The 12671-nt window shown below is 30.7% G+C and overlaps 1 protein-coding gene across 3 annotated transcripts in view; it reads left to right on the top strand.

The window, feature by feature from the left end:
• Window positions 1-12671, top strand: part of LOC130677165 (protein Skeletor, isoforms B/C) — a 92290-nt gene that overhangs the window by 68329 nt on the left and 11290 nt on the right. For all 3 annotated transcript variants that reach the window (XM_057483809.1, XM_057483808.1, XM_057483810.1), the window contains 2 exons: window positions 2611-2842; window positions 3243-3354. In XM_057483809.1, coding sequence (XP_057339792.1) covers window positions 2611-2842; window positions 3243-3354 — 344 coding nt within the window. The remainder of the gene's footprint in view (window positions 1-2610; window positions 2843-3242; window positions 3355-12671) is intronic.

Below are 12671 nucleotides of genomic sequence, written 5' to 3' on the forward strand. Positions count from 1 at the left end.
ATTGTTAAACGAGTATTTTTTAAAGCAAAATAAAAATGTCAAGTTGAGAGGGATGTTAGAAGCTTTTTCTACGGATTACAAGTCTCTCAAATCTTGTAATCCGATCTATAAGAGTTTTGCTTTGTATTATATACTCGAGGATAGAATTCCAAGGCATAAGGTATATATATTTATATACATATATATAACAAGTACTATGAGTGTATAACCGGATATGATGTCCAACGACTCGGAAGTTGTTCTTAAGAAACACAAGTCTTAAATCCAACCTTTTATTTTCTATCTGTTCTTTTATATCTTGTCCGAAAATAAACGCCAGTTAAATAATTAAAATTGTATTTAAAAAGAAATTTAATTATTTAAGCGAAATGCTAAAGATTTAAATTTAAGTGCAAAAAATAAAAGCTGCTTAAAAGTTTGTCATGGGCACTTTGAGAAAATCGATAAGCTCGATCTGGCCTCTAGTCGTCGCTGGCCATATCTTGATTAAAATCAACGTGCCACCCTTACTCTTATTTTTCCTTCAGCTTTCTTTTTATCTCACTCATCCGAGTCTTTTTACTGTACATAAAATAAAAGAGATACCAAAGAGACCTTCACAAATGAATTCGGTTAGTCTCGTTAATGTCCAAAAGTCTTGACTCGAAAATTTTACTCACCCTCTAGTCGAATAGAATGGAATAGAAAAAAAAAAAAAAAGAAAAGTCTTTACTTGGTTTAATCAGTATTTCATGGAGTCTTTGAGCTTTGATTAAACGCTAAAAATATTGAGGCATTTGCGTGGGGTTATTAACGATCCATTAGCACCTAAAAATGTCATTAGTCAATATAAATTATAAAATGGACGGGACAAAAGAGTATAGTAGGTTTCGCCTCTCAAATTTCTCCCCTATTACAAACTGCTACGTGAATATAATACAGCCCTCGGGGATTGTATGTGGCGCGTGTCCATTTTTATTATCATCATCCCTTTTTACATTTTCATTTTACGCCCTTTATCCACATACATCTATACATAAACATCACGGAAACTTATATAAAAATTTTTTTCAACGGAGGAAGTCATCGCATTTTTTTCTACTGATCATTTCAAATATTTATTATTGGACAAATTTTTTATTTTTAATTTTAACAATAAATAATTTATGAGAAAGTCGATCTATTTTTTTCACACATGAAATTCTTTGTTTAAAATATTCAAATAATTTTAGCAATAAATTATTTTGAATTAGGGAAAGTTGAACAAATACTTTTTCATCTTTAGAGATGAAAAGATGCCTCATTTCTGCTCACTGCATTAAATAATGACGTCATTTCACCTCGTCAGGATCGAATTTGATTTTTTTATCCCGTACTCTATCCAATCAATTTGACAATTGATGAGCTTACAATGATATACGACTGTAAGCTTCAATTAATAAATTCTATTATTAATTTATGATGAAATTGTCGAGATTCAAAATTTATTGATTACATTGACGTATGATAATTTTATGACAATTCAGTCGTTATTTTATGACACAAGTAACCGTTTTTAGTTTCTCACATTTTGTCGTTAAATTATTATAGAAATTTTTGAGAGTAAGAGCGTCGAAAAAAATAATTTCGAAAACAAATTTTTTACAGAAATTAATCCCGGCTATTTCAAGTAGTTTTTCAAGATGGTGATTTCATACAATACACTGTGGAAAATCGGGAGTGAATTTGGAGTGATTATGGATTTTATTTAAATCCGAATTCACTTCGAGTCGGAGTTTCAATATCAAAATAAACTCCCCTTCCGAGTGAATTTTACTCCAAAGGGATTAAATGAACACACAGTCATCCGCTCCGCATTTACTTCGAATTTACACCGGATTGAATTCGCGCACTGTAAAAAAATTTGTGAAGTGAACGCGGATTAAATTCGGAGTAAACGCAGAGTGGATGACTGTGTATTTATTTAACCCCCTCAGAATGAAATTCACTCATAAGGGAAGTTTATTTTTAATGTTGAAACTCCGAATCGAAGTGAATGCAGATTTAGATAAAATCCAGACCACTCCAAAATCACTCCGCTAAAAAAAAACCTCCCCCTTTACTCCGTATGCAGCGTAATTTTTTCTCACTCCATAACTCCGAGTGAATTCGGATTTAAATATAATTCGTAATCACTCCCAATTTTTCGCAGTGTATTTTTAAAACAGGATTTTTCTCTAATTATTAAATTAAACGTATTCCAAAAAGGAAAATGTACAAAAAGTAAAAAGTGAAAGAGAGAAATGAAATGTCTTGTACACACATGTTACTCTCTTAGTGGTATTACATCTCATCTGAATGTTTTGTCTAAAGGTAGCGATGCATCGACTATAAAACATAATGGATGGATGAGGGTTGTAATGGTTATGACATGGTAGGATTTGCATTCATGTCAGTCTAGTCTCAAGATGAATATACTGGTTTATTGTTCGTAAAAACATGACTAAATATGCTAATATTCTTTTTTCTTTTTTTTTTTCAAGAACTGTTAATTAATTCTCATGCTCGGAAGTAATTACAAAAAAAAAAAAAAATAAAAAACAAATAAATAAATTTGAGTACTAATATTACCAAAAATAAATGATGTTTCAGGTTCATGTGCGAGGAAGAAAGGACACAATTATTATGGAGTAGAGATAGGAAAATTAAAATCATATGCGCACAGTATAAAAGGGATGGTATATGTAATTGATGAGTCAACGATATTCATAAAGGGGTTTTCGTATGATGGAACGGCACCTGATGTATTTTTCTGGGTCGGAAATACGACGGCACCCAGTCCAATGGGTGAAATTGTTCCTTATCCAGAAGATTACACTGGCAGGTATGTAAATACTTTTGAATTATTACTTATTATTATTATAAAAATTTGAACAAATATTAATTTAAATAATTGGAAAAATTATTGCGTTGATATTTATAAAGTAAATCGATTTCCATCTCTAGCTACTGAACTCATCTCTATTTCCCGTTCCTTTAGTAAACATTCTCGAGACCTTTGAGCTACTCGACAATTTTCATTTTGTGGAAAATAACCGTTTGCTTTTCTCGAGCCGACTCTATTCTTTTTCATCTTAATCTTTCGTAGAAATAAATAAAAATAAAGTGAAAGTATTATTAGTATTAGCGGTAGCGAGAGAAGGAAGAAAAGAAACGAGGGAGAAAATACTGAACAAAGAAAGATAAAAACTATTCAATTTAATTCTGTTGGCTCACGGTTGCAGGGAACCACAGGTACTGAAGGCCTATCACAACGCAAATGTCATTCTGAGGCTGCCGCAAGGAAAGAAAATACGTGACATCAAGTGGCTCAGTGTTTGGTGTCGAAGATTTACCGTAAGTTTCATTTTTTAAATTAAATTTTCTCCTAAACATTATTTTTTATTGTTCCAAGTATTGCATTTTTTATAAATTTTATTTATTAAAATTTATTGATTGCAAAAAAAATTTATACGACGATGTATGGTCAACCATAAAAGTTATCATATATGATCATATACAAAAATTAATTATATAATTTAACATAAAAATTCATCATAAATGGCGAAATATCAAATATGTTTATATATTTTCATACATAAAACTTTTTTATGAAACCATATACAAAAGATAGTCCTAGCAGATCCGAATTACGGTATGCAGCAGAATTGCCGTAATTTACGGTAAACTACGGCAAAATACGGTATTCTACCGTAAATTTACGGCATTTTACCGTAATTTGCGGTAATTCTACCGGATACCGTAAATTACAGTAATGACCGTAATTTACCGTAATTCGGATCTGCTAGGGAGTCATATATGATCATCTAGACACTTCAATACAGCGTCACATACAAAAATTAATGATCTTATCTGACATAAAAATGCTTCATAAATGACGATATATCGATGACAGGACTAAATATCTAAGACAAAATATCCATGAAAAAATATTGATTAAAGATTTTATTTCTATTACACATACATAATATATTTAAAAAGAGGGCACATTACGCAGTGTGTAGTCGGAATTGCAACCCTGAAAAATTCATTGCATCATAAATTGAAAATAAAAAAATTTCTTGCATCGAGAAATTATTTTCTAGTCCTAAGAAAATTTTTGTCTTCAATTCATGATGCAAAATTTTTCGTGAGTCAAGAAATTTTTTCTGTGTAACACACCGTGAAATGTGTTTCAAGTGACTACCAAAAACTATAGTTTTACTTATGGCCTTAAACGTGGAACACACTTAATGTGTATTAAAATAATACACTTGTAACACACTTGATTTTAAAGTGTTGACGCTGAATATTAATACGATTAATGACTTACTCGTCATATTTTTGCCGTGGATATTTTGTCGGATATTTAGTCATGTAACCGAAATATCGAATTTCTTTATATATTTTCATATAATAAATCTTTTTATAAAACTATATAAAAATAATAGTCATATATGATCTTTAATACAAAGTCACATACAAAAATTTTCTATATATTAACATAGAAATTGCTCACATTTAGTTCATATGTAAAAAAATTACCTTACAAACGATCGTATACACGGAAAAATATAAATCATATATGTTCACATAAAAAATTGTCAGATAAATTCGTACATAAAAAATGACTGAAAAAGTACTTCTCAATGGTCATATAAAGTATTAATCATATATATTCATCAGGGTGATTCAAAAAACAAACAAATTTTTTTTTTTTCTTCCAAACAGGTTCAAAAGTTTCGTTTAGATAAAAAAAGACGCCTGTGAAAATTAGACCTCTTAATATTAATATTAACATTGTCCGCATTGCACTTTTCTATTTCCCATAAGAATAACATGGGAAAAATTTTTTTTATGTCTTCTGATTTTTATAAGTAGCTAACGATGCGTCATAGGAATAATTGGCAGGCATATTTTTGTAGGGAATTGAATGCTCTACAAAAAAAGATTCTTATCATTTTTTGCGGAATCTATTTGTTCAAAAGTTATTTGAGGCTGAAGTCGAATTCATATTAAATTTTGAGTTATTCTTACTTTTCCGGCGAAACTATCAGACCTATTACAAAATATCATGGGACCTTTTTTGTAGACAATTTTATTCCCTAGAAGTTATACCAAATAAAGTTTTTCAAATTCCGCATTGTTTTCTAGTTATTGCACGCCTCGGAAGCGAAGCGGAGAGGTTGTGCTGTATAACCGACCTGTCAAGGTCACACGATTTCCACTCATTAAAGTGCATATATTTTTTTTCTATTACTCTTACACATTATGAAAAACACATCAATATAAAGCTGAAACACTAATGAATAATCCTGATACTTTTTTTAATTTGTCTAATATGTATTAATATAACAAAAAGTTCATTAAAAAAAATTTATCGTGGACGTCCATTAGTCTGTGGTTCAAAAAAACGGCGTGGTACGGATATCTCGAGAACGACTTGACGAAACTACTTAATTTTTTTTTCAAAATTTTTAGAAATAAGCAAAGAAGGTTCCTTTCGAAAATCACTACTGTAGGCCTTCTCATTTTTTTAAAAATAAATCATTACGGTTAAAACCGGCAATCTTACATGTAAACAAACACACACTGCCGCCATTTTTCATTAGGAATGTTCTCCTTATTTATTTTTTTTTTACTTTTATTACCGTATATTTACCATGGAAATTTCTATGGGAAAAGAGCGGGATATTCAATTTTATTCGAAATTTAACTTTTAAAAAAAAACATAACATGAGCGTTCGAGGCGTGCACTTTTGGATTTTCCAAATTTTTTTATTTTAATGTCAAGCTCCTAAATTCGATCAGAAGACTATTTTTTTTATGAGCATGACATTAAAATGAAAATAACTAGAAAACAATGCGGAATTCGAAAAAACTTTATTTGATATAACTTCTAGGGAATAAAATTGTCTGGAAAAGTAAGAATAACTCAAAATTTAATATGAATTCGACTTCAGCCTCAAATAACTTTTGAACAAATAGATTCCGCAAAAAATGATAAGAATCTTTTTTTGTAGAGCATTCAATTCCCTACAAAAATATGCCTGCCAATTATTCCTATGACGCATCGTTAGCTACTTATAAAAATCAGAAGACATAAAAAAAATTTTTCCCATGTTATTCTTATGGGAAATAGAAAAGTGCAATGCGGACAATGTTAATATTAATATTAAGAGGTCTAATTTTCACAGGCGTCTTTTTTTATCTAAACGAAACTTTTGAACCTGTTTGGAAGAAAAAAAAAATTTGTTTGTTTTTTGAATCACCCTAATATTCATACACCAGAATTATTGATACCTTGATATTATCAGATAAATGAACTCACCATATAGTATCTTATAAAAGTCCCTATTCATAATTAGATACTAAAGTTGATCATATATCTATTATGTCACTATAAGCATTTTCAGTTAAAGCTATGGGTCAAAAATTACTCTTTCAAATTCTGCTAAATTGACAAATATAAACATTAATCACATATATTCACATAAAAAATCTTCAGATAAATTCATATATAAAAAATGACTTCAAAAAAGTACTTCTCAATGGTGATATATATGTTCAGATATAAGAATTATTGATACCTTGACATCATCAGATATATGTTCAGATATAATTATCAATTGTATGATTGGTCATATGTCCTCGTGTATACATCATATATTGTCCTATGTAACCAGATAGTTTATGATACATTTTATCAAATATAATTATATTTTAGAAAAATTTATTTGTGGCCGTAGACAATATATCTGATATTATATGGCAGAAAAACATTTTTAACTACAAATTATCCCCAAAAAAATAAATAAATATGCTGGTGATTATTTTAAAAATAAAGACATATTAAATGCAGTATCTATGAAGTTATGGGCGTTTTATCCGGATTAAAACTCACTAATTCACCCTTCTGACGACACGCGATCGAGATAACTAGATTTTTGAAGAAGCCAAAGGGAGTCTCAGCGTGAGGTAGGGAAGGTTGGACAGCATTCATGGTCAATGGTGCGTGTCAGATGGATACGGAAGCCGTGAAGGCAGACGACCAAAAGCCGGGGACTCACATTTATACTTACTACTATACTCACATTCACACATAAATTTAATACTACCAAGCAAAAGCTATGAATTTAACGAATAAAAGATGAAGAAGCTGAGCTTTTTTTTTTTTTTAACAAAAATCGAACAAGTAGTATAATGTGCTAGTCTCCAAGGACTTGGTGATGTTCTTCTTTCCGTGACTGAGGCTTCTCTCAATCGGACACGCTTTATCGCCTTAGAATCGGGCTATTGCTTAAGTAATAGAGAAGCTCTATCAAATATATATACATATATATTAGAAAAGAAAGAAAAATAAAAAAAAAAAGAAGACAAACGAATGAAATATAGATATACGATATATGATAGATGAGGATAGAATGGAAGGTAAAAAATCTCACCGAGGGTGGATCAAGAGCTATGAGCTATATAGACTCTGGCTGTAGGCTATGGGGTAGCTTTGCTTGGATATCGAGTAGACAAGAGCTGTCTGTCAATCGGTATCCCTCGATGATGGGGTAGATGGTTGAGTGTATTGTTGTATAAGCCAGATATCTTGTAGGCAGTATGAAATCACCGGTAGCAGTTTCATATTGAGTGAAATGTCGAAAAATAAAAAATCTCTATCGTGATATTTTTATATCAATAGATTAATCGGACGGGCATACGATTCAATAGAAATCGCACGATGGCCTTGGAGCTCCCAATGAAATTCTCTAAGCCGCGACCATTTACTGACATTTCCTTTAATGTATTTAGTTTCTACGGTTGCTTGAATGTTAATTAACGAAATCAGGACACTGAATTAATTAAATTTTCCTTTATTATTTAAATCAAAATTTGTCGCAATCAGAATGTTGAAATCAATTATACGCTGATTAAAAATAAGTATCCTTTGAACCCGATAAACTGAAGTTTTAAATAAATAAAAACGGAAAATTGATTGATAAAAAATTTATGTAAACATGAAAAAATTATGAGTAATCTCGCAATTAAACTAATGATTTAAAATAACTAAGGAATTTTTATTTAAAGTCTATATTGTATTTAAATAATGTAATTTAACAATTAAAATAACTGACTAAATTTAGCTGATCGATAGTAATTGTGTGTAAAGAAGTCGCAATTAAATAAATGTATAGTTCTAAGAAAAATGTAAAATAAATCCGGTGGATAAATTTATAAATTCAAATTATATGGAAATAATTACGATGTACAATAGTACAAAGCTGGTGTCTTTATAAACTCGGTGCCGGAACAACCCTTAAAGTTTCCCCTTGATCAATGATGACGCGTTAATTAAGCAACGTCTGAGTCGAGAACGCCCCGGAGACTGTTGGTGGCACCGAGTGGACCAGGAAGCAACGCCCCATCTACTCTTCTTCCTTTGTATTGTATACAGCATACAATATATATGTAATAATATTATATATATAGTCTCGTGTCGTTGAAACATCGTCTCCGTCTCGCATCGGGATCCAAGTAACATCCATTTATAGATATTAATAGCTGGAGGCATGTCTCCAAGGTTCCACTGTGTTACCAATAAACGAGATACCACGGAAATGAGAGCAAATGCCTCCAGCGATTTATTTACACATTAAACGTTTACCTAGATACATATATATTTATTTATTGAATAAGTTAGTTTTATATTTTTAAACCAAAAACAGTGACAAGGATGCCAAGGATTTTTTTTTTTATGAATATAGTATTTTAGTTTGAGAGCATATGTGCTGGAAAATTCTCTAAGTAGTGGACTCAAGTAGCCTTTTTCCTATGTCAGATGAATCCAACTGTAGATTTTGCAACGATCGGCGAATAATGTCGGATCATGGAATGAAAAAAGGTGAAGAGGAATGAATATATACGTAGTTGCTATCCCTTTCTATTATGTCTCTGCATTTTATAAAACATTATACTGTTCACGATAAGTTGTAGTAGTAAATGGTTAAATGCGCAAGCGCTCATCCGCGTATTCACGCAGACATGGAGCGAAAACCGGTCGATGCTGGCCGGGCGCGCAGCAACCAGAAAGGGATCAATCTGTCCGGCCGATTTTACTATCGTGCATGTTCTTATAACATTTATATTGATGGATATTTTGCTCTAAATGTTTTGATTTAATCCCAGATTTGTAATTTAGTATTTTTCTTTTTAACAGTTTGTATAAATATTTTTACGGACAATAAATCCGAAGTTTGGAAAAAACTTTGAGCATCATTTGGTTGAAGTATAAGATTCTTAATGATTCACTTTTTTTATAGAAAAATATTTAAAATTTTGTTTTTCTCAAAAGTTATTACTTCCGGGCTGGATCTACTTTTGGCAATAAAAAATATTTTTCGAAGTTTTTTTGAATTTTTTTTTTTCAATCACGTCTACTTCTTTTTAGATAAATGAAAAAAAAATTGCATGTTTGTAAACTTCAATTTTAAGTGAGAAAACCTTAAAAATATAGATACATATTTTTGACATTTGTCGGAATATTTTTACGATCCATTAATACGTATTTCGAAGAAAATTTTAAATATCAAAGCTTCAAAGTATGAAAATATTGAAATTCTTTTTTTTTGTAAAAGAATATCTGAAATTGTTTTTTTACGTTATCACTTCCAGACTAGATCTATTTTTAATCGTGAAAAATATTTTTATACATTTTTTCGAAAATTTTTGTCTGAATCGTGTCTACACTGTAAAAAAACTGGAGTGAATTCAAAGTGATTATGGATTTCATTTCAATCCAAATTCACTCCGTCAGAGTCCCGGAGTTTAAAAAAAAATCAATCTATGGAGGAAAAAATCAATCCGGAGTAAATGGGGAGTTTGTTTTTTCAGCTGAGTGATTTCGGAGTGATCTTGATTTTATATCAATCAGCATTCACTCCGATTCGGAGTTTTAATATTAAAATTAACTCCAATTCAGAGTGAATTTCACTCCGAGGGGATCAAATAAATAAACAGTCATCCGCTCCGCATTTACTCTGGATTTACTCCACGTCCACTCCGCCAATTTTTTACAATATATCTGTAGATTGATAAAAAAAACTATTATACGCTTGTAAAGTTTTAAGAAAGAAAAAAATCTTGAAAATATAAACACAAATTTTCAAACTGTAAAATACTTAATTCATTTTTTTCTAATATTTCTAGGGTAGCCGAACAAAACGTTACGTCTATATAAAAATAACTAAAAATTTTACAGTTAAAGTTTTGTCCAAATATTTATTTTTAAAATAATTTATTCAATTGTCTTTAATAAATTATATCTTCTATTAGTTCAGAGTTATAAAGATATAATTCACGAGAACAGTTTTGCGCTAGAATAGTATAACATATGGCAGAAAAAAAAATAAAAATATTGAAAAATTAAACAAAAATATAAAATCCTACATGATTTGAAGCTTTTCATATTTTTAATTTAAATCCTCTACACGTTTATAAATTCGAAAACAAATATCACAAAGACGAATGACCTACAACCTTTATATAATATTGCACTTTTAACGCTAACACCCACGGCATTTATAACGCGATTCAATAAAACACTCGACTGACTGCGCGGTATTCACATATGATGCCTTCAAAAAAGCTGAACTAAAAGAAAAAAAATATGAAAAAATAAATATAAATATAGCTGCTGCTGAGAAAAATATTATCCTAATTACAGTAATGGTATTTGAGGAAACAATTCTCTAGACAGTCGCCTACGAGTGACCTTTGACCATTAGAGCATTTGCATCATAACGATCATCGCCCACTTGGCTCTTGAAATTCAAACTGTAACTCGAACTCGAGCTTTTAGAGAATTGACTTGAATTCCTACGCCTATATATATACATTGGTATATATATATTGGTATACATAAGGTCAGTTCAGATAAAAGCAAAGATAATTAGACAAAGCGCCGAGTATTTGTAGGTGTTATCGATAAAAGCTTAACAATAATGATAATAATCGTCCTCGTGAAAAATAAAAAATTGCCCGACCTCGAATTGCTTTGAAAAAAAAAATAAAATAAAATAATGGATTCAACTTTTATTTGAATTGAAATAGTAAAAATATGATTGATATGAAAATGCAATTTTATAAAATGAGTTGAGTGTAAAAAAAATTTAACTCGAGATGTTTATGGTTATTTTCATAAATTCACAATAGCGAAAAAACACTGATGTGAATATAGATGGAAATGTGGATGTAGATGGAAATATGGATGTGCATGTGCATGTGCACATTGATGTTCGCTGTATCTCGAATAATGTATTATAGTATATAGTAAATGAAAAAGAGAAAAAAGATGGCGGCAAACAAGAGTTAGTAGAGCTTGCAAGGGCATAAGAAAAATAAAAAAAAAGAGCTAAAGTAGAGCAAAGTTAACGTTGCGCTAGTCTGACCACGAACCTCAGCTGCCATCATTTCTTCTTTGCTACCCCTTCTAGCTTTTAAAATATATAGATGTATACATATGTATATATATCTAAATATATATAGATATAATGTTATCCTTTAGTAGCCAAACCAGCAAAAGTTATAATTTTTGTGCCCTCGTGAAAAGGAGTTGCTTGGAAAACTGCGCGCGCAGAGAGAGCTTGCGAATCTATCGTCGTATTCGACCCGGGAGCTGGTTCCATTGGTCGAGAGCTTGCGAAAGTTCTCCCAGGTAGCGTGTGCTTTGGTGACGCCCACTTTATGCCGATAAGATAACCATTGCACGGAATAAATTTTGTCAGTGTGTTCTGACACTTGTGTGTTTGATATACAAAGCTTCGGCTTCCAATGTACATCTTATAATACTTTTTATACTATTATACTTTTATACTTTTATGTAGATATATATCAAGGATTCAAGAATCTGATAAATCTTGAATGTTATAACTTGAAAGATATTTGAGTTTTCGAGAAAGATGTTGGCTGAGCTGATTTTATGGTTACGAATTTATTTACAGTGAACACATTCGGTGGTCAGATTTTTTTATGTACGATTATAGCCCCCTCGAGACCGCCCGTAGCTTCGGAAATTGAGACTACTTGGCGCCTCGTTAAGCGACACGAAAAAGCTCACCCTCGATCATATGTCCAGCATAATTTATTGCAAATGCTTCTATTTGTCTTCATGCATGATGCAGGATTCACAAAACACAAGAATATTATCTGGGATTACTATTTTTCCTTATTATTTTATAATCCATAAAAATTTATTTTCTTTTTCTGAAATATTATTGTGAGGAAACCCGGGATAAAAAGCGACCATAAAATTTTTTTTGTCTCAACAATTTGAGACAAAAAACATTTTTTTAAAATAATGACCCATTTTACCTCAGTCATTTTTCTAGTTCTTCATAAAATAATTTAGATAACAAACACTTAGAAAAAAAAAAAAAAATTTCTGAAAATTGCGAATCGGCCGCACTATTCGGGCTGATCAAGTTGCCCCGTTGTTTCTACTAAAAATTAAAAAAAAAAATAAAAATTTGTTTTTTCCTTAAAAATGGAGTCTCATCTTGCCCCAGTATTTCATTTTACCCCAGGTTTCCCTATAGTAAAATTAAATATTATTCAAAAAATTCAAAAAAAAACTAAAAGAATTTTTGTTTCATCAAGAACGATATTTTCTACTTAATCAGACCTTT

The sequence above is a fragment of the Microplitis mediator genome, chromosome 11 (assembly GCF_029852145.1).
Source record: "Microplitis mediator isolate UGA2020A chromosome 11, iyMicMedi2.1, whole genome shotgun sequence".
NCBI lineage: Eukaryota > Metazoa > Arthropoda > Insecta > Hymenoptera > Braconidae > Microplitis > Microplitis mediator.